The sequence below is a fragment of the Crassostrea angulata genome, chromosome 10 (genome assembly GCF_025612915.1).
Source record: "Crassostrea angulata isolate pt1a10 chromosome 10, ASM2561291v2, whole genome shotgun sequence".
In the NCBI taxonomy this organism is placed as follows: domain Eukaryota; kingdom Metazoa; phylum Mollusca; class Bivalvia; order Ostreida; family Ostreidae; genus Magallana; species Magallana angulata.
In genome coordinates, this window is record NC_069120.1 from 6915419 (window position 1) to 6938797 (window position 23379).

General features: G+C 34.9%; 2 protein-coding genes and 1 long non-coding RNA gene across 3 annotated transcripts; 1 reads left to right on the forward strand and 2 right to left on the reverse strand.

Annotated features, from left to right (window-relative positions):
• The first annotated feature begins 570 nt into the window (after positions 1 to 570).
• On the forward strand, positions 571 to 14493 carry LOC128166191 (sodium-coupled monocarboxylate transporter 2-like). Its single transcript, XM_052831192.1, has 15 exons — positions 571 to 1151; positions 1365 to 1430; positions 4138 to 4189; positions 4318 to 4385; positions 5137 to 5291; positions 7316 to 7456; positions 7542 to 7671; positions 9497 to 9585; positions 9968 to 10086; positions 11054 to 11121; positions 11208 to 11294; positions 11517 to 11761; positions 12364 to 12464; positions 12641 to 12759; positions 12912 to 14493. The coding sequence occupies exons 1-15, from the start codon at positions 780 to 782 to the stop codon at positions 13035 to 13037; spliced, it is 1938 nt and encodes a 645-aa protein (XP_052687152.1). The 5' UTR covers positions 571 to 779; the 3' UTR covers positions 13038 to 14493.
• LOC128166194 (uncharacterized) lies at positions 5258 to 10034 on the reverse strand. The gene is made up of 3 exons (XR_008241136.1): positions 9908 to 10034; positions 9482 to 9617; positions 5258 to 5378 (listed from the first exon to the last, which is right to left on the reverse strand). It is a non-coding gene; the product is annotated as an uncharacterized LOC128166194 (long non-coding RNA).
• On the reverse strand, positions 14494 to 23307 carry LOC128166192 (alpha-2-macroglobulin receptor-associated protein-like). The gene is made up of 7 exons (XM_052831193.1): positions 23130 to 23307; positions 17845 to 17986; positions 16704 to 16853; positions 16522 to 16611; positions 15764 to 16002; positions 15404 to 15562; positions 14494 to 15223 (listed from the first exon to the last, which is right to left on the reverse strand). The coding sequence occupies exons 1-7, from the start codon at positions 23256 to 23258 to the stop codon at positions 15155 to 15157; spliced, it is 978 nt and encodes a 325-aa protein (XP_052687153.1). The 5' UTR covers positions 23259 to 23307; the 3' UTR covers positions 14494 to 15154.
• Positions 23308 to 23379: the final 72 nt, after the last annotated feature.

A 23379-nucleotide genomic window follows, 5' to 3' on the forward strand; every position in this document is an offset into this window, starting at 1 on the left:
TGGTCCGATCCCTGCCGACTGTTTCACTGTATAAGTCATTACAATGGTTCTCAATAATCACCCGTCATCCTTAAGAGCTGAAGTGCCTTTTGATAAAGCAGAATAACTTCCTTGTTCTGAACTCCCAAAACATAGATGTACTCTACGACATGCATCTACATTTGACCCTGGTCACTGAGTAAAAATGGGCCCGAATACCATATTTAATACAAAATGTATACGACCACTAACAATATGCAATTAATCAAATACAATAATTAAAATCTTTTCTTTATGCCATATATATCCACAGGATCGGAAAATATAGCATTTTTTACGGCATGCTTATCTTCAACTTTTAAAGGAATGTAACTAAATATCTATACTTACTACTATTCTACTCACTTGTTTATTCTGCTACAACTTAAATTAGCTACATGTATATGTAGAGTTCTGAGAGCCCTTGAATTGATTCTCAGGTTTGTTTAACCAGATAAGATGAGTCGTTCAGACTTAGCTGATAAGTTTAGATAAAAGGTGTTTTTGGATTAATTTAATCGTGTTTTTATAAACGAAGAATTTCGATCAAAAATATATTTAAGTAACCGCTCTCTTTGGATGGTGCACTTCAACACATTCAACCAAGGTCGTCGGACGGGGGTTTGTTTGTTAAGAATTCAGCACGCCAGTTCACTCGAATGCCGTGTGTCTAAAGTGTTTCTAGTGTAGTGCAGTAGTCATTAATAAACATAGTATAGTGTCGCGCGGCTGACACATATTCTCAGTGAACAAGGTGAATTATGGCGGGAGACCGACAGTATAGTTTTCAGACTGGACAGAAAAATGAATTCCAGGTCCTGGATTACATTCTGTTTGCAGGATTACTGATATGTTCCGCGGGAATCGGATTATTCTACGCCATCAAGGATAGGAAGAAGTCCAACACCAAGGACTTTCTGCTGGCCGGAGGGGACATGAACCCTATTCCCGTGGCCCTGTCCCTCCTGGCCAGCTTTATGTCCGCCATTACTCTACTTGGGACCCCTGCGGAGATGTACAATTACACGACGATATATTGGTGGATAGGCCTGGGCTATTTCTTCGTTATCCTTGGTGCGGCCCACGTTTACATGCCAGTATTCTACCGGCTCCGCGTGACAAGCTCATACGAGGTACATGCTTTATGCTAGGCAAACAAAATATTTCATCCTTTGACAAAATGTTCCCTTCTACACTGTAATGTATTAGATAAAACCTGTCATCGATTTTTCCACATTAATCGTTATTTGATGTAGAAAACAAAATACACATATTTTAAAAAAAAGTCATGAACTTTGAATTCATAAATTGAGAAGAGACTTTTGGTACTTTGATTACTTTTTCAGTACCTAGAGCTTCGATTCGGAAAAACTTCCCGAACCATTGGAGCCATCATTTACGTAGTTCAAATGGTAAGTAAAATTAAACATCAACAAAGCAAAACCCAGGAGAACCAAACAGTACAGCTGTTCCTCTCGTTTATGTTACACGCTGACCTAGATTCTAAACCCACAGCCTTCCCTTGAGCTAAATTATTTAGCTACAGCTGCTGGGCTCACATTTTTTTCCATAGAATGAGGAATTAGCTGTGTCCTGGTAAACACTCTCTACGTGGATGGGAAGGTTTTTATTCGTCGGTTTTTAGAGTCTTTCAATTTTTTTTTTTTTTGAAAATTGTGTCACGGCGTTTTATGGCTATTGTACCTCCCGACCGAGTTGATTGAGTAAATATGAGAGCAAAGGCAGGATAAAGACAGGGTGGGTCTATTTAAATACTGAGATGTTGTTTTGATTACGACAGCAACGAAGAACGCTTCACGGCATAAAACCCTGATCATCGCATAAATGTCGGGGTGTAGTCAGCGTAAACACGAGACTGCCAATCAATCGATCAATCAGTCAATCATCAACTGATAAATCAGGTTATTTAGCTTATTGATAGTAAAAAGACTCTCTATAATAAACCTGTCGAAACAGTTACAGTATATGTTCAACCTTTGAACCCTTAAAATATTTTATGAGGTCGTGTTAATGAGTTCATGTAATTAACATTTTCTTTCAAAATATTCCTCGTTAATTAGTTGTCCATACATACATGTAGGACTACTGGTGCGACGTATTGGGGATATAACATGTTGTATAACAACCTATTTTATATTTCTGTACCATAAATAAAAACATAAAAACTCCAACTGAAAAAACGTAAAACAAAAAACAACTTTTAATTTCACACAATCCCATAATTGTGTACTTAACATCGTTATCACTCCTACAACGACAACAGGAAGACGGTCATATTGATGTGCAGCTCCACAATAAGTAAATACACTAAAATGCTGTTCAATTGTCTGTTCCGGATGCTGCGCTTTACGGCATGTTGTCCAATCCGGCAAAATTATTTACATCGCAAATTAAACATTCCTTCATAAAAAAATCCGTTTAACCCGTCTTTTTTGAGATCGATTCAACGTTATCCGATCCTCAGTCATGTTCGATAACTCTAATTAATCTGGATTTTTTTTTTATTTAAAAGAAAATATTTATTTAAAATCTGCGTTTTATATTGACAAATTGAATTAATCATCTAGTGTTAATATTTCAATACATTATGCAATGAAATATTTGGTTTTGTGGTTCCACGGAGATCGACTACCTATAAGTACAATGTAAGGGAGTGCGAGCCACCGATGCACCAGTACATTTCTTTTTTAAAGATTTTCAATGATCTCAACTTGTATATTTATTCTACAATACCCATCGTATCAAATTTTCAATAACTTTGTAATGGATGCATGGATACAATCAATAAATGTCTTTTTTTTCATTTCATCTATAAAGTTTGAAGGACAATCATCATTTTAATGATGAAAAGAATACTTTGAGGCTGAGGATCGGCGAACCTTAAACAGACTTTTCGGCAGATATCTTAATATTAAGACAACTATATATCAATTCTCTTTCAACATAGTTAACTTAAATAAAAATCACAAGACTTGATTTAACTTTTGTAAAGCTTTTGTCCTCGTTTGCAATTATTTGATGCTTTTAAAATACGGTAAATGTTAAATTTCACAGAATTTTTGTTAGAAAAAGAGCCAAAAAGAATTTATTAAAACAAACAACAACATGAATCATGTTGAAGAAACCCAACAAAAACAAAGAAGAAATATTTTGAGACAATGGTCAACAATAGATAAATTCAGGTATAAGATCGTATTTATAATTTGTGCACAGGCAGTAGAGGATGCCTATCTTAGAACGGAGTGTATTGCATCAATAAAGGCTTAAATTTCACGGGGCACGTAACATATAATAGGTACATATATATATATGAAAACTTAATATTCACGACAAAAGTAAATGACTACTTGGAATTTGAAGGTTAAGATGCCATTCAACTTGTTGGCATACGGAACTAACCTCAGCCAGATTGATCAAGGTTTATACTGCACATGTGTTTCGATAGTTTTTATAAAGTTGGTGATTTGAAGAGGGAACGAAAGATTCTTGGCTGATAGATTCACTATAGATATACATTGACTTAGTTACTTTTTACATGCTTTTTTGGCTGTTACCGTATCGTGTAATGTTTTTTTATGACAATGCTTATTTTGAATGATGTATGTATACAGTGATCACACAATTAGGCTTGTTCATTAAGGCTGTATATTGGTAATAATTTATTGAAAAAAATTCCATGGCATTTTCAATACAACGTACGTTTAAAGTGTATATATGTAGAAGAAAAAAAAATAAAGCTTAAAAGATGCAAATAAAATTCAATTCCTATGGTTATTTTTATACCTTTAAAAATGCGCAGGCACGTAGCACCGGGGGTGGGGGACTTCGGATAACGTCCCCCATTTCAAAAAGGATACTACGTGCATGTTCGGCTCAGTTTGGTTTTGCTTTGTGAACGATCCAATATGAATGCTTTATACACATGAACTTAGCTGACCTATTCGTTACTCGTAAAAATGAAATGTATTTAAACATGTAGAATTGATGCTTATTGAATGTTATTGTAATTAAATATCATACATATATATTAAATAATCCAACGCATATTATATATTCCAGAAGCTATGTGTAATTCGTTGTGATCATTTTAATCCCTAGACGCTGTACATGTCCATTGTTCTCTACGCTCCCTCTTTGGCGCTCAATGCTGGTATGTGTTTGTGGTCCTCATTAAAAAAATTTAAGGCGATTAGCGAAAATCATATGTAAATACAAACGAATTTCTCAGAAGTGTGTCTATTTACAAGTTGTGTTTGACATAGATTTTTTTCTTTTCAGTGACCGGGTTTACTCTGTGGGGCTCTATATGGGCGGTCGGCCTAGTATGCATATTTTACACAACGATTGTAAGTATATATAAATTATATATATATCCACGGAATGTTGTCCGTTCATATATAGAGTATCATAATTGCCTCGTCCAAATAATTCTAGGTTCATTGGATTGTGCAAGGTATAAAATTAAAAGACATTTTTATTCTAGATTCCATTCCGCGACAAAAAAAATTAAACTGACAAATCACGACGAGGTTAACAAATTCAAGTTTTACTCTGCATTGTGAGCAGGAAGAGTGAAAAAAACCCTTTCGATTTACTTAAAATTACTGTAAACAGGGAAATATTCGCCCCCTTTTATTTTCGCCTCATTCCCACTATTCAGCGGGCGAATATTAACTTGGCAAATTCTAAACAATGTTACAGAGTATCTTTCACTGTTACGTGTACCACATAAATTCAAGACGAAGTGTAAAAAAGTGTAAAAAAGAAGAAAAAACAACAAACAAAACACGGGGCGAAAATAACCCTACACAGTGTAATATTCAGCCAGACTTGTAGCACGTCTTTCCATGAATTTAAAATCGTGCCCAAAGCTTTCTTTGAAAATCATCAAATGTTTAAAAGCGATAAATAGTAGTGATGGTCACCTCTGTTTTTACAATATTACCAACACAGTGTTAGATACCGATCCATCAACACAGAATATGCACTCTATGGCGTTTTGCAGCCCGAAAAAAATGAAAAAAACTTATGAAACTATTTTTAGGTATAAATAATAAGAATTAACGAGTATTTTTTCCCGGCACTTTTCTCCGTCAGGGTGGTATGAAGGCCGTGCTATGGACGGACACTTTCCAGGTGGGCATGATGTTGGCCGGGCTCCTCGCGGTCCTAATCCAGGGCAGTATAGAAGTGGGCGGATTCAGTAAAGCGTGGGAGCGTTCTGTCGCCACCGGCCGAATCAACTTTGTAGAGTAAGATATAATTTGTCCTTCTGAGTGTCTTTATTGACTTATTGTTTGCACTTTCAGACTGTATGGGTCTCCTTTAAAAAGATCTCTCTATAAAGATATACAAGAGAATAATAAAATTAAAAAAAAATGTATTTTTTGCCTAGTTTATAGCTTAACAAAATCATGTTTAAAAGATAAGAAAGATCCTGAAGGGCAATTTGTTGGCCGTCCAGTCTCCTTAAGTGAAAAATAATTTCATGTCCAACACTTAATTTTACGAAAAGTTAGGGAAGGAAACGATAACGTTTATAATACGAGGGTCAATCAAAAAATACGAAGACTTTTGTCATAGCTATGTTACTTAGCGTCATATCATTACTAAATTTGGTAGACATAATTTAGCAATAGTTTCAAACAATTTGCAAGAAAAAAGTTATTAAATTCCTTTATTTCTGAGAATTATTTAGAATCTAATCCTGCAGAAATGAGGTCACGGCGCACGGTCAAAATTTGTGTTATGTCAACAATAAACCATATAATGTTGAAAATATTATCTCTATAAATTGGGCATAAAACCAAATAATATTGAAACCTCAAATTCAGTATAGTCATTATAGTCTATGTTCCAAATAATGACGGAATATATTGTTTTGTCGAACAGATATTAGTAACTAAAGACAAATAGTCCTCTTTAGAATTGACTAAAAACATCGACATCGCCGGACGTCACGGCGCAACGAGAAGTACAAACAAAATGGATTCAACTCAGGAAAAAGCCGATAGGAGTTGTGAAAATGTCCAGTGGTGCAAAAAATAAGTCAACAATTATTTGCAAGTTTGTGATTAACTGTAATAAATTTTGTTGGGGTGGTGGTAATTGTATTTTGAATATAAAAAAGTCCGAAAGAGAGTTGAATATCTATATATATTTGGTAAAAAAATAAGTAACGTCAACCGACGTTTCGTGTTATCCTTACTGTAAACTAAGAGATACACGGTTAGAAGATCGAAATTTTGAAAAAATAACATGATTCTCGAACAAATGTGTGCAAATAAGATGTTAAGTGGTTCAGTGTCATTTTAAATTGTAAGGTTAAAGACACAAGAGACTTAGCGTGATATAAAGATTGGGTATATCTATAAACTGTGCGTGTTTAATCTTGACGTCATGTTTTGAACCTTACCGTGCGCCGTGGTGACAAAACATGTTGTTTTAAAAAGGGGTAACAAAAATACCGTTTCATCAAATGGACTAAAACTTCGCATATCAATAACATAAGTGTTGGTGCAGAGATTAATCTGTTAAGTATGACTTTCATGAAAAATATATGATAGACAGCCACATTGTCTTCGTATTTTTTGATTGACCCTCGTAGTTATAACGTTTGAATAAAAATAATAATAAAAACCTTTAGCAATTCTAAAGGAGAAAAAGCTTTACAAAGTGAAACAGCACCCCGTTCATCCCTCAATTTATTATTGTAATTGTTTGAAATCTTTACAATTGTTCCGGTCTCAGCTCTTCGCCCGGCCATTTACTGTGTATTACTTCAATGATTGGAATTTTAAACAGTATCATTTCCAGTACATTGTCGTTTTATACAATTTTTTTGCTGAATTATAGAAAATTATTTAATTTACATGTTATAGACCTTTGCACTGGATGGGCATTGTACGTTCTGTACATGTAGCTTGAAACAGCTGTGCAAGTTAAAAATGCCTTTAAAACTAGATATCAATATTCTTCATTGATGGACGTTAATGCTCCTCTTATATCATAAATTTAATAGTTTTGATTAACAATAAATCAACAATAGCTAGATATAAATAATTTTCTTTTAAAAAAATAGTAATAAGTCCACTAAATGCTAAATAACGTTCAAACAACAGATCATCCTCCCGGTAATACTAATACCCCCCCCCCCCCCCCCCCGGTACAATAATAATCCCCCCGGTACACTTATAACCCCCGTACACTAATAACCCCCCCCCCCCCCTGCACACCAATAGCTTTACAATTAACTTGATTCCTGTCATCGTTACAGTTTTGACCCAGACCCGGCCATCCGCCACAGTTTCTGGACCTGTGTGGTGGGAGGGTGTTTCACTTGGCTCAGTGTGTACGGTGCAAACCAATCACAGATTCAGCGCGCGATCACGTGCTCCACCTTACGGAGAGCTCAGTTGTAAGTATTGACACTTTAACCAGAGACATGAATATCTCTCTACTTAACAAATAATCACAGATAATTAGAGTAGTTGATCTTTTAGGGCTTACTGGTTGAACTGGCCGGGGCTCTGCATCATCTTGTACCTGTGTGCTATGATAGGTACAGTAATATACGCCTTCTACGAGACGTGTGACCCTAAAACATACGGGCTTATTACAGCTTCTGACCAGGCAAGTCACGTGTTTCAAGGTGCCAACACTAACTTTTTATAGTACTTTCCATGCTATAATTTCACAAAAATTGAAAAATGTTTAAAAACTTCAGAGTTAAAGCTATGCATCATCATAAGATAGTACAATCTACATTAAGGTAGTCCTATACTCGGCACTAAATGGGCTCAATCATTAAAAGCTTAGCTTTAAATGATAAATATACATTCTAGCAATACATATACAAAAGAAAATATGTATGTTTACATGCTAGTTTGTTTGTTATCACCTCTCAGACGGGTGAACCCCCTTGCGAAAATTATTGACAATTATGAAATTTGCCAGACGTCCGTTTTTCCTAAAAATAATTACCAATTTTGGGAAAATTAGAACTGAACATACAAAATAGAGTATAAATATTTATTTAAGCCATATCTCATCAATAATTTTGCGCAAATTTTTGTGAGTAAGTATGCTTTATAGACCTGATGTATCAAAATAGAATACAAAAAATGCAATGCTAGTATCGCGTTTGGTAATTTTTTTTACTATTTTATGGACTCAAACTTAAATTCATGGTGTTTATTCTATAGATTGACATCTTAGAAAGAAGATTTGGTAAAATAAATTATATGTTGACGGATTACTTTTCACGCTATAAGCTCTAAACCAAGTAGACCCTGACGAAAAAATCCGTAAAAATCACATTTTGCTACAGTTTTCTGCCTAGATCTGTCAACAATGTTAGATATCATATAAACATTAATTAATTGACGATTGATTAAATTCGAAATAGCTTCTGTCTCTAAATTTAAACTGGTTTTAGTAAAAGAAAAAGACAAATTCGGGGGGGGGGGGGGGGGGGGTTCAAAACAAAGAAGATATAAGCATACCTGAGATCCTGGTTAATCAGAAACTTCGTTTTTCATTTTACTTTAACAGAATCGAGTTTCTCAACATTAATCATTTCTATCTCTCATAGAATACATATATTACCGTTCTAATTGCCAATTATTGCCATTGTTTACAACAGCGATGTAGAGCAAAATCAATACCAGGTATCAAAAACGCTTTGTAAAAGTCGAACCAATATTGTAAAATCCGTATTATGACGTAGTGCGATACTCGGACTACTTTAATATTGTGGAATCATCAAATTTTTTGGGGGCCAATTTTCGTGGAGGGCTTAAATTTTACGGGTTCGTGGGAACGTAATTTCGTGTATTCCTATATATCTATAAAAGGAAATATGACTTTATTTCCCTAATTTATCAATTCGTGGAGGATGTTATTTCGTGGATGAGAGATACCCACGAATTCCACGAAAATGAAGCCACCACGAAATATAATGATTCCACAGTATGTCATTTGCGGCAGTATTGAGCAATTTTCATTTTGTATTAAAAAAAGATATGAAATGCTTGGGACAAAATTTTTCATTTTCCCCCTGAACTGTAATTTTGGGAAATAGCGTGTAAGCACTGGATATACCAGTGTGAACCATGGAAGCCCGATAAGATGACACAGCATGCGTGTACCGAAATACCTAAACGTCTTTATATCACTAAATACACAGCTTTATCGTGCAAGTTTCCCGTCTGTGTCGACACATAAAAAAACAGAGTACATGTATTTGGTTTGACTCGCAATCAGATATTGGTGTTTTTGGTCGTAATGATTCCACTTTGTTGGAATATATTTTCTGATACTAAGTACTACTTTCTTATGAAAACCACAGCTTACTAGTCAACATTTTTTTCTACAGTCATAAGTGTTATCAATTAATAGTTATGGCTTTATGAACCAAAATGGGAAGTATATAATTATCTACCTTTTGTTTCCGTAGTTACTCCCGCTTTTTGTGTTGGACGTCCTGGGACACATACCCGGAATTCCTGGACTTTTTGTGTCCTGTCTCTTTTCAGGTGCTCTCAGGTAACTACAGGATAACCATTTAGGGCGCAGTTCTATAAACAAAACAAAATCATAAGTTTCTACAAGCTGAATAGCAACCTATATATTATATTTCAGTAATGTGATTAATTGATTAATGAATGATTAAAGAACATTTTTAAGTTTGATATTTTTACTTTTACACTGTAAAAAGAATAGATAACTTATTAAATTTTGTTTGTTTATTTGTTTGGTTTTTTATTTGTTTTTTGGGTTTGTTTTTTTGTGTCTTTCTTTGTGTTCGTCTTTGTTAGAAATACGGGTAATATTAAACTAAAATACTTGAATTCTTGAATCGGCTCACCTGAAACAGTACTTTAACTGAATGACCTGATGAACTATTGTGTATATGGTTTCTTTGCAGTACTCTCTCTTCCGGACTAAACTCCATCGCCGCTGTCCTGTTACAAGATGTGCTCAGGGTGTTCTGTGTTGGGCGGATAACTTCAGAAACCATTGCTACGAACGCATCTAAGATCATTGGTAACCAAACGGCAGATATTTTTTAAAAAATTCGTCAATGTTGCACGTAACTAAAAATGTCGCTACACAGTAATTTGGTTACAAATTTTTGTTAGGTTTACTAGTGTTAGTATATAACTCAAAGGTGGCATTTGCCGTCAACATCATTGTAAATTTATTTGGTGAAGAGGGCATACTAATTTTTTCTCTCTACGAAGTCAATAAATTAAGAACTGTTGATTTGAATATAAAAAAAACCGATGCGTTGATCAAACCACGCCTACAATTTTGAAAGCAACCATAGAACTATAAAACTGTTCAATACCTTGATGTGAGAATACTACATTAGATTCGTGTCATTTAACAACATTGTAATGCTTTCTATAAGTGGTTCATGCAAGTGCGAAGGTAACAAGCTTTGCCGAAAAGAAATATTAAATGCATTATATTTAACAAGTAATATAAATGTATTGGGGAAAAAATAAAATGAGAAAATAATTTTAAAACGGTTAGTATACATTTGAATTTGAGCATTCATGAACGTACCTAATTATATACATAGTATGTTTGACATTTGACGATGATCATGATTTAGTCCAGTTCCGCTCAAAACGCTTAACAGAATACCAAGTACACAATTTAGTTCAATATGTGAACATTGCTACACTTCAGCAGATTTTGTAGTTTTTAATTTCTGCAACAGTCTGCAAAGACTAACAAAGAAAATATTTTTCTGTTAATATTTACGTCAATCTATTCAATTAAGTATGGTCTGCAGTATTATATTCCAAATACTGAATGAGCAATGTCTTTAAACTTGTTGCTTCACAAACCTTATTCTTTATACACAGATTTTGGTTAAAAATTCAAAGATCACCTGGTTTTCAATCCAACTCAATATCCGCTGAAGAGGCTTAAACATTGCTTAATTTTGCTGCCTTGAAACATTGCTAATGTTTTGCATCTTTCAAACATTGCTTTTTTGCAGCTTTAATATTTGGCTTTATATGCCTTGGACTAACCTACGTGGCCTCACTCTTAGGAGGAGTGCTGCAGGTAAGGTTCGAATGCCTTCAGTGACAAAATACATGAGAAGATCGAGTACCTGTAATCTCAATGACACGCCGTTCATATTGTTGTAGGCGGCGCTGGCGCTTTTCGGCGTGATTGGCGGTCCCTTGTTGGGTGTTTTTACACTTGGAATGATGTTTCCATGGGCTAATGAAAAGGTAAGGGTGTATTTGTATAAAGATTCTGGGTTTTTTATACGCTCTGACCTAATTGACATGCACGAGATCATTATGGTTAACGATTTGATTACTCTAAGAAAGACTTCCATCAACATAAACATTTATATTATGAATTCTTCGCACTCCTTAGCTTTGTTTCAACCATTTTAATACTGCACCATGTCCCGGCCTCCCATGCACTTTGCCATTGTTTTGCTACAGGGTGCCGTAGTCGGTATGTTGACGAGTCTGACCCTGATGTTATGGATAAGTGTCGGTTACCAGATACACAAACCTAAGGTAGCCACGTTTTCTCCCATCTCTGTGGAGGGCTGTAACTGGAATATCTCAGACAAATCTCCTCCCCCGCACCTCACCTCCTTCTACACCAACAGCCTCAACCAGAGCTCTACCCTGATCAACTCAACCATCACAGCTGCTGCTGAAATGACGAAAGAGGACTCGTAGTAGGTGTAACCGCCAATGTGCATGTACCTATTGTATCCTTGCTCTCTCACCTCACAACCACCAGTTGCCTTCAGAATGCCAAAGATGTATGCAGTTGCCAAAAAAAAAAAATCAAATGCGATCGTTGGTTGTTAAATCAGGTTTTTCAGTAAATACAAGCAGAGCGTGAGTGCAGTTCATAACGCCACGTTCACCGCGGATGTTTTTTCTTGCTTAAATGCTTCATCAAGGTTGTTCAATTTTACGTTTCGATTTGAATATATTTTTATTACACAAAATTACAACTGGATTTGAGCAATAGTTCAAAAACTTAGACCGCCCTCTCCTGAAAGATGTTTTAATTACGCGATGATTCATTGAATTGATGCAGTTAAAGTACTGAATTCTAAATATTGCCATTATGAAACGTGGGGTATAATATATTGTGAATACATTTTTAAAGCATTCCTATTGCAAGTCTTTAATCATGTGGAATATTGTATTGGTTTTGCAATGTTTGGTGCAATATCAAGGCGACGTTTCTTTTCTAGCTAAGAACTGACACTACAAAGACACTGTTTTCTGAGTTTTGTTGATATGGTATCGTACTGTGTTGTTTCAGTAACATAATGGACCGCTTCTACTCACTGTCGTACCTATGGTACAGTGCCACGGCCATGATTGTAGTGATTGGGGTGGGAATGGCGGTCAGTGCTATCACAGGTAAACCTTATGTCAATGCTTCCACGTGCAATAAAGCGGGTTATGAACGTGCGCATATTTTTTTTTTTTTTTGCAAATAAGGGGATTATCATGCAACTTTGAGAAAAGTCGAAAAACAGTTTCTTTTTCTTAACTGGATTTGAAAATTAATGAATGAAATTGGTGGTCTGTTACAGGATTTGAGAAGCCTAGTGAAATGGATCCCAAACTGTTCTGTCCGATATTTGATGTGTTCTGTCCATTTCTACCGGAGAAGATCAGAAAACCTCTTAGATTTGGAGTACAGTACGATAAGGTTCGAGTACAAAGATCATAGAGTTAGTTAAAAATGTTGTATTTTAACCCCTGAACATACCGGTACACTAACATTGTTATATCTACGAACCCCATGCAATGCTTTTAATTACTGCACAATATCTTACTTTCAACTTTTTGACTTTTGTGTAGATGAAGTCGTGTGGAGAAATGGAGATGGATTTCCAGGATAAAATAGATGGCAAAGAAGAGGAAGCATCACCTCTACAAGGGAAAGTTGTAGCAGAGGTCAATGGTGATGGCTCTAAAGCCATGTGACAAGAGAGAAACTCCTAGTCCACATACACATTAGGGCATATTGTAATAAAACTCTACATGTTCAGTATCGTTCATCTCTCATGGAAACCAGCATTAAATCATCACTTATTTCTAGGATTCATTACGCAAACATAGATTTCTAAGTAGATACTGTACATAATCAGTCTCTTGTTCCCATAAGTAGAGCGTGAGCAATTGCATAGTACATATGTACTGTAGAAAGCTTTGCACACTAAATCATTGCTATTGTTGAACTTGTAATACTTTTAATGATGATTTTGAATTTTGGATGCCAATATAGTACTTTCTATAGTTCACAGAATTATTAGGTTGTCATGGTGTTCTGTTGGGCCACTAGTACCTTCGACTTTAGGGCAAGATGCCAGGGTGCAAAGACGACAGTGCGAAATTGCAAAGGCGAAGGGACGAAATTGGAAAGATGGGATGGGGAAGTGTAAAGATACGAAGGTGAAGAAGCGATACTACTATCACTCCTTTGCCTTTGCACTCTCACCTTTGCAACTTCGCCTTTTGATGTGTGCAACTCTTTAACATTTAAAGAGAATTTTAGCTTTAAAAAAATGCGTCTGCAGAAGAAGACAAGCTTTAGAGAAAATATTTTTAACAATTTAACAATCCAAACACCTTATTGTGTAATGAATTTTAAGTGTAACTATGTGTAAATCTTATTGAATTAAGGTAAGCAGACTGGCAAGGGTCTGAAGTCTGGAAGGGCACACACACTGACAGGCATTACATTTTATATGGAGTACAAGATAAATAAGCTTAGATAGCAATGGTAAAAAGATGCCGGTATGTCAGATAACCCAGTAAAATATTGATGAACTTTTAGTAAGCACGATGGCCGTCACACTGTCTACTGCATGCGTACCAATAAAATCCGAGACTATGGCGACTTCAATACCTCCATCAAATTATCTGTAATCAACAGACAGAGAGAAAGCAATACGAAGGTAGTAGTGTGAAAGGCAAAGGAAGGATAGTAGTATTGCTCCTTCACCTTCACACTTTTACCTTCGTGCTTAGCCATCGCGTGTTCGCACTTTTGCTCCTTTGCTTTCGCACTTTTTCCTTCGCACTCTCGAATCCTCGCCCTAAAGGCGAAGTTGGAAGTGGCCTCAATGAAAAACACCATAGGTTGTATATTGCAATTTAAGAACCTCATCTTCTGTCCATCTGAAGTTTTTGTTTAATTTATAGATTATCATGATGAATCATTGCAACTCAAATGGCAAAAGAAGGTCATGTTTGATTTTTTACTTGTCATCATCAAACAAGTCATACATACTCCAATACTCAATTCTTTATATATCGGAGTTCAGTGCTCCTTTTATCATTTTACTAGTATTATTACTATCAAATCAAATTTTTAACCTAACCATAAAGAAAAATCGTCAGACCTTCTTCTGTATGAATAAATTGATTTAAAACAATAGATTGTGGCTTACTTATATTTAGTTCACTGATATAGGTAAATTTATTTACATTTACAAGATATAAATGTATTAAAAATACAATATTTCACAAAATTGGATTGCACATGCAAACACATAAGTTTGTTTTATATAAATACTGTTTATTAGTCAAGGAAATAGTTTTTTAATTTCCCTCATAATTACTTTTTTGTCAATTAAAAAAAAAGGAATGAGAGTGACAAAAACTCACAACCTATGAAGCCCTTTACAGGTTTAAGAATCCATCATTTTGTTGATGTTTGGATATGCACACTAACAATCGAATGCAATCAACACATGATCCCATCTTTGCTATGGTTTGATTATTTCTCAAACTTGATGTATATCCCTAAACATGAAATCATTTCAAAGGAGGAACTTTCAAATTGTGTCTGACTTAATATTTACCCCCAAAATAGACATCTATTGCACCCATGATCTTTCATTTCATTATGTTTCTAGTTTTACTTAGTATTATGCTACACAAGGCACATTTTGAAGAGTATTATGGCATTGTTTTGTTTAAGTTTGCTGCTTTCTTTTTCTGTAACCACTTAATTTCAACCACATGCGTCTCTTGACTCTCATGAACTTTTCCTGTTCTGTTCTCCAGTGATGTCAGCTACTGCCCGGTTACAATTATCACAGCTCTGTGTGCTGTTGGACGGCTTTGCTGATCCTGTACTTCAAGTCATTGTGATATTTCTCCACCTGTAAACATGTAAATTCATAGACCTGATTACAGCATAACTTTAATTTATGATACAACAACCACATTTGGCCTCATCTCTTTAATACAGCAAATTGTAGCATGGAACACATTGTAATCACTAATAGAACAATGTCTTCAAAGAAGTTTATGTACAAGTTTTGATAAGATTTGCTCTGTACCTTCCTGCCGTAGTCTCGCACCGTTTGTTCCAGTTGAGTGTGTTTCTCCGGCTTCTCTCCATCTTTGTAGTTGATCCTGACCGCCTCCTCCGACACCCTCAACTGGTCTTGGTAATGGTCATGCTTCTGTAGTCTATGCTCAAAGTGCTGCAGTTCTTTCTTTGAAAAAAAAATTAATTGAAAAAAAAATATTTACATATTTCAATCTAAACATAATTTTTTGATAATTCAAATAGATTAAGCAACTTACAAAGTCTATAAAATAACTGATTTTAGAAGAACAAGAGATACACAGGCAATTTTCTTCACATTCACTCCTGTACATACAGCATTTATCTAAAATAACATACAAAGTTGAACCTTAAAAGATTCCAATTCCTCTCTTGGTATTTTGGCTTTTTGTGCGAGGGCCCAGAGTTCATAGACTCGTGGATCTTGGAATGTTTTGTCCTTCACACTGGAAGATGAAGCAATGGCCTCCAGTTTGTCATAGTCTGTTTTCAGATCTTTATATATCAACTTCAGCTTTTTTTGTTTCTTTTTCTCATCCATGTACCGTACTTTGTTCTGATCCAAATCAATTGAGTTATCTATATAATCTGGTCAATGAAAGGACAAAAATGTACAAACCTTGCATACATCATGTACCATACATTTATTTACTAATTCTTAACATTGAATAAATGTATATATATATACCATAACAAAACAGCACTAATACTAGGATATGTACATATCTTTGATCTAATGATAGCAGCTTAAATTTGTCTACTACAGTGTATCTAATGGTGAAGATTATCAAATAATTTCTTTTTAAAAAGACATGGGCAGCTTTTTTCCCCATGGTTAAGGAAGGAACATGTATAGCGTGTACTAAATAAAATCAGATTGGAATTTTAAGTACCATATAATTATTTACTATCCAAACAAAAAGAAATCATTGTGGCCCTCAAATTAACAGGTCAGATAACTACGGTAAGTAAGGCAAACGTTTGATGGCCAGAGGTGGATCCCAGTACATCTCTGGGTATATACTTAGATAAACAGAGTTCTTCAGATATTTAGGCCTTGTTTATGATTTATACATGTATGAAACTACGCCTGTGCTTCTGAATTACCATCTTTAATATCTTCATGTAGAGAGTTATATTCATCCACCTTCATTTGATGGTGCAGAAATTCCTCTTTCAGTTTATCTAATTCCCACTCTGAAATTAAGAAATGAAACATTAATATAGTTCAGACCAGTTTTCCTGAAGAATTAAATTGATTTTGAGAAATCTCACCCAAAATGAATTACCTGAAAATCCACCAAACTGTGCCTTTTTCCACAGTTTCTGCAGCTTTTTATCTCTCAGCTGATGGTCAAATGTCTCAGGTAGTTCATTGCTCATATCTTCGGGCTGAGGCACAGAAATCATCTTTTTCATATTATACCTCTCCAAAATATCTAATTAATGAAAAGTAATTCAAAACTTAATTTTTTAAAACAATTGTTAAACAATGTAACATAACTTATAGTCATCAAAGGGCACTTGCTCCAAAAACTTTAACCAGCTCCAAAAAACCTAAACCTCATCCAGCATCCGAAACCTTTGACTCAGATTCAGCATTAAAGCCTGTCTGGTTCATAAGTATCATAAGACGCACCATCCATGCAAGTTCATTGAAGTTAGGACCAGTAATAACTTTGAATATGTCCATCAAAGGGCACCTGCTGTAAAAACTTAAACCTGCTCAAAAAACCTTCACCTCATCCAGAATCTGAAACCTATGGCTCAGAGTCAGTATTCAAGCCTTTTAAGGGCATAAGTATCATATGTACCATCTATGCAAGTTTGATGAAGGTACAACAAGACAAGTAATAAGTTATATACAGGACCTGCTCCAAAAACTTTTACCAGGTCAGGACCCGAAGCTACCTCCAACTTTGTCTTGGTGAGCTAAAAAGTGTTAGCAGTCCCAAGTTAGAATTACAGTACCTGCAGAATTGTAGCTCTCCAGTCCAAAAATATTTGGATGAGCAATCACGAGCTACAGTAGTTGCAATTAACAGCAGTTGGAGATGTGTTGTTTTTTTCTCCACTTTCAGACATCCTTTTAACCTCTTTCAATATTTTTATTTCAGACTTATTAAATCAAAGCTACAGAATTGTTGCTTTCCAGAGAAAAATATTCAGATTCGTTTAGGTCAAACATCCCATGAATTTTAAACTGGAGAGATACCATTCTACAGCTACCTTTGATTGGCCCTTTTCCTTGATTTTTTAGAAACAGGATTGTTTCTTACATTTGATTTATTCTGCAACAAATTACTCCAAATAAATTGAAATTCAGGGATATATATGCAATTTATAAAAAAAAAAAAAACATGTCTGTGAAATGTCATATGTATCTAGTCCCAATCATAATTTAGTTAATTTAATAATAAATCTCCTCACCCATTAATCTCCTTCTCACTTCAGCCTCTTTCATTCCGTCTTTATCCATATCCTCTGCTTTTAACTTTTTCAGTTCTAGTTCTGTTTTGTCCTGAATTTTTAATTCTGCATATAAATCAGCTAACTTTGGTCCTGAATAAAGCTGCAACATACAATAAATTACTTTTAAAATATTTAAAAAATTGCATGAGATATGGGGTTTTTCTAAACAATATTTTTTTAACACTAAATTTTTATGAATTTCATTTCTATTTCGTGAGAAATCAGATGTTGATCTTAATTGATTAAAATATGATCAAAAATGCATAAGGCGTTAAAACAGTGACTGCCTCTGCTGAGGGTTTACCTCTTGAGTAGGTTATATAGCATGGGCATGCCGCGGGAAATCACTACCGCCTGAATAAGGCATCAATAGTGTTTACCTCATGTTATCAATAAAGTTTCAATCCCAGCCAACCATATTCATTTGTGATTTTACCCTAAGTAAGGGAAGGCCATACTTTACATATTTGTAGGCCAATTGTAATCACCAATCATTTTAGAGAGGAAAATTATTATTGTTTGATATTTTAATATTCAACCCTCGGACCCTAGAAATGACTAATTAACGGACCCCTCGACACGTTACATCAACAAATACAATAACTATGTGTCATATGTGAGGTGACACAAGTCATACATTATGAAATATTTATGGCGACAGGTAACAGTATTCTATTCTGTGCTATCCTACTAATTGTTTCATGGTATGAATATTTGTATTCTTATTTCTTAGAAATGCAGACTAAGACATTTCTCCTGTCATGTGCAACTTGAATTTCAATTGGGATATACCATGGAATCATCATTGTTTGTGTGGGACCAATGTTTGAGGCTTTCATGAGTAACCCTTGCCCATGGATTTTCATCCCCATGAACATTGGACAATACAAGCATTTGTTTAATATTTATTTAGGATATAGAACTTGCTACCAATAAAATTATGTCCCCATGAACCATGAAATTTTGGCTACCCACGAACATTGACCCCCAGAAATAACAATAGGCCCATGGGCCATATCGCTCACCTGAGCAACAATAGCCATAATAAAATCAGCTTTATGGAGTTATACACAAAATATCTGGACGATGTAGTTGAAGATATTCTGTAAAAAAAGTCAATTTTTCCCCCTGGATATTCTTATGTTTATCCTTATGCCCCTTTTGTAACAAGGTAATTTTAGAGTCATATCAAATATTGAGCACTGCGGTTCTCAAGAAGAACTTAAACAACTTTTTAAAAGAAATAAACCTATAAATCATACTTTGAACCCCTTGTGAGGCCAAGGAACTGTCCAGGGGCCAAAGTCTAAACAATTTTAAAGAATTAACAATTTGTCAAAATGCTTGCATATAAGTTAAACATTTGAGTTTTTTGGCATAACTTGAAATTTTTTCCTTTGAAAAATTGGACCCCCCATTAGGCCCCACCCTTCTCCTGAAGATTTGACAAATTTGAATCTACACTAAGATTTTTACAGATTTTATTCTTTAAATTCCTATGTAAACATTGGACCCCAATTGTGGCTCCACCCTATCTCTGGGGATCATATTAGCAACTACAATGTACTCTACCTGAGGATGTTTCCACACAAGTTTTAGCTTTTTGTGGCTGATTGGTTTCTATGAAGAAGATTTTTAAAGATTTTCTATAGATATTCCTATGTAAAAATTTGACCCTCCCCCCTCCATATTTCCCCATGATTATACACCGCATACAACCCTTAACATGGGGGAGTCCGCAAAAAGTAGGGGGGAGTCAATTTTCTTCACTTCGGAGACGGGAGGAATTTTGTAGGTATTTATAACAAGTATTCCCCAAAAATGTATACCGCATGGAGGACAGCGATAGTCAAGCTATACATGTATATTGGTTACTGGTCCAAGTTCTCTGTGCGTCTAGCAGTCTCAAACACTAAATTATTTGGCAGATTTCAAATTCACTGTGATCAGGTGGTCAAAATATGCATGATTTGTAAAATATACGACTTGCTTTAGGTTACAGACAACTGAAACAGTCAATTAAATGATCAACCTTATAAGTGCAATAATCAAATCTTAACAAATCTTAGGAAAAATGAATAATGAAGACATTTTCTGTTCAGATGTAACAGTAATGTAAGGGGGAGTGGATTTTCGGAAAACAGAACGCACAATGTTATAGCAAATTGCAATCTATCCTACCTAAGGATGCTTCCACACAAGTTTCAGCTTCTCTGGTCAAAAAGTTTTCGAGGAGAAGATTTTAAAAGATTTATTTCTATATATTCTTATGCAAAAATTGGATCCCCTCCCCAATGTGGCCCCATCCTATCCCCTAGGATCATGATTTGAACAAACTTGAATTAATCATACCTGGGGATGCTTCTACACAAGTTTTAGCTTCTCTGGTCAAATGGTTTTTGAGAAGAATATTTTTAAATACCAACAAATTTTCAATAATTTTTAATTATCTCCCCTTTCAAGAGGGCGTGGCCCTTCATTTAAACAAACTTTAATACCCTTTACCCCATGATGCTTTGTGCCAAGTTTGGTTGAAATTGACATTTGCGGTTCTGGAGAAGTCAAAAATGTAAAATTAATACAGACAAACGCCAGACAAAATGTGATCAGAAAAGCTCACTTAAGCTTCAACTCAGGTGAGCTAAAAATGATTTCACAGTACACTATGTATTTATATGAACACCATTCAAAATGACTCAAATAGCAAACTTGTGGTTGATTCAAAACTGATTTATAACCATGTTGACAAAATGTAAAAATTAATATTCTTTACACAGTCAAATGTATGTAATGCAACACAGTTTTTATTGCCGTTTAGTGACATCATCCATTCAAATATGTGGCTGCATGTAATACCACCTTTTGATCCAATGATACAATTGCATATCCAGTTGCATGTGGTAAATTTGCAAAATTAAAACTATAGATTATTAAAAGCTATACGAAAAAATAACTCATATACATGACGTCTGGGGGTCAAGATTTAAATCATGTAACAATTACCTTCTAAATCAGTAGTTCATTTTGTGTGATATAGAAGTTTACAATGAAACAAGTATTATATAATTTCCCTCCAGGAGGTGACCTTGGTCCAACACTTCTCCTGTTGTAGATCATCGACCAGTCGACCTACACAAAAACATTATTAACGAATTCTCAGTTACACTTTTTGCTGATGACTGTGAGCTATAGGATGTGTAAAGTTAAACACTCCTGAAGACACAGTCCTGCATCAAGAAGGCTGATGAAATTTCATCCCAAGCAATGCCAAGTTCTTCATATTTTACCAGCAAAAGACATTCATTAAAGCACCACCCATGGTCACATTCTGGGGGAAGTGGAAGCAGCAAAATATCTTGGTGTAAACATAAACAATAAACTAATCTGAAACTTCAAGTCCAACGTAAACAAGGTGATAAAGAAAGCTAACAACAAAAGAGTCTTTCTTCAGAAAAACATTTCCAAAGACTTAGAAGACCAAGGAGTTATGTTACAAAACCCTGGTATGACTTGTATCCTAATGCTTGTTTTTAGACATATTCTGTTGGGGTTTACATGTTAGATGTGTAGATATTACTTTTTATTAATTTTGTGAACTTGTGGGGCAAATGCAAACCCATATCAAAATGTTATATGTACTACTGTAACAACCACTTGCATACATTTATGCAGTGTTATATAAGAACCCCATGCAGACAACAACATACACATCATGGTGATACTACAGCTTAGAGCAGCTAGATTTGTCATTGTTTTTTTTCTCTCCATTGCACCAAAAGTGTCACCAACAGCTGCAATTGCTGACCCTACATGAGAGGATCTGCGGTCAGAGTATTTATGATGTTCCATATAATAAAGGACCCGGTAGCAGTTCAAACCTGCCACATAAAACTACCCAGGGTAACAGTAAGGTGTTATAACCAGGGGTTCCTTATTCCATACACCAGGTCAGACATATACAAACATTCTTGTTCACAGACACAATCTGACTATGGAACAATCTTCTGGTAGCCTGCAACTCCATTGACTCCTTCAAGAGCGAGTTGCACAACAACAGACTTCTCTAAATTCCACCTGACATGTGTGATTTTACTTTACATATTGCAAACTCGCTTTTACCTACACCTGTAAATAAATGGTTTGCTTGCACCACACTGACACACAAGTTTGATATTACATAAAGTGGTGGTATGAAGTTGAACTTCAAACTAGAAAAAGAAACAAACCTCCTGGACTTTTTTATGTGGTTTAGACACAAAGTTGTTTATGAAATTTAAATTATCTAGCAAAAGAGGAAACAGTAAGTTGAGACAGACTATTGTCACAGTGGTAGATTGGGAATTTTTATCTACAGGTATTTGTTATTTTTTCATAAGCAGTGTTTTCCCCCAGTCATTTATTTTCTTAGTTAAAAAACCCATACTATTTGATAGCCCAATAACATTAATTAATAACATTTGTTTAGTTTTCTTACTTTTCTATATAGTTGTGTATATCTTTTTATGAGGAGGGAGACAGCTGGTTTCACTGGCTACTTCCCCCGAGTCCCCATTTTGTCAGTCTATGGGAGGTTTCCTGTTAGGTTTATAAAATTTTGGGGGGTTTTCAAGGTACTCTGGATAACATTTTAACTTGCCATTTGACTTACTGAGTATTTGAATTTTGTTTGTGAATCTTGATTTTTGTCTACTTTGAGTTTGGTTTATTATATTTGGTTCATTTATGTTTTGAGTAAAGTAGTTTTCATATTTTTTTCACAAACAAAAGATTTGTTCTTAATGATATAGAGGTCAAATACAGTCCTCTAACACAAGAACAGAACGATTTTAACAAGAGCTTGGACTTTGGGTAGTTGTGTAAAACAAGCAATGTGACATAGGCCGGTTTACTTCACTGCTGGCCACTCAGCCAGAAATCAACAAGATTTGTCTGGCTTTTGAGCTAAGACTTTGCAATCAATGTATATTTTACTTGAAAATAGCGTCATTTTTACCTTGTCTTGATGCAAGAAATATATAGTTAGTTACATTCAACCGAAAGTCAAAGATCTTGTTATAAATGGTTCTAATCATAACTCGAAATACCGATAAAGCCTAAATATAAAATACGACAACGATCTGCTATACAATAATTAACATTTCATATTTGTTAACCATCATTATTGCAAAACTGTATTAAAGCAACACATTTTATAATTTACTGATTTACAGAAACCTCAGTAAAAAAAAAAATCTCTTCCTTACCTTTTGCGCTTTTTCCCATATCTGATTCACTTTCAGTACCCGATATGGTCGTTCAGACTCTGTAAATGTTGCTTCTGTATGAACGAGAATTAATAAGTATAAAATATTATTATGTAAATTGAAAAACATCTTAGGTATGCTTATGCGCTTATTCGCAACACATGACCTAATCACAAAAAGAAAGTAGAACGGTGAATATCGATCCCGATTTAAAAAAAAAAAAGATAGGAACATAAAACATTAACATAAT

Coding starts and splice junctions, on each gene's coding strand:
- LOC128166191 (XM_052831192.1), top strand. CDS start 780: ATGGCGGGAGACCGACAGTATAGTTTTCAGACTGGACAGAAAAATGAA. Junction 5,292..7,315: donor GGCCGAATCAACTTTGTAGA/GTAAGATATAAT, acceptor TCATCGTTACAG/TTTTGACCCAGACCCGGCCA. Junction 10,087..11,053: donor GAACGCATCTAAGATCATTG/GTAACCAAACGG, acceptor GCTTTTTTGCAG/CTTTAATATTTGGCTTTATA.
- LOC128166192 (XM_052831193.1), bottom strand. CDS start 23,258: ATGTTTTTCAATTTACATAATAATATTTTATACTTATTAATTCTCGTT. Junction 15,563..15,763: donor AGGAATTGGAATCTTTTAAG/GTTCAACTTTGT, acceptor TTTTTTTCAAAG/AAAGAACTGCAGCACTTTGA. Junction 15,224..15,403: donor TGCGAGACTACGGCAGGAAG/GTACAGAGCAAA, acceptor ACATGTTTACAG/GTGGAGAAATATCACAATGA.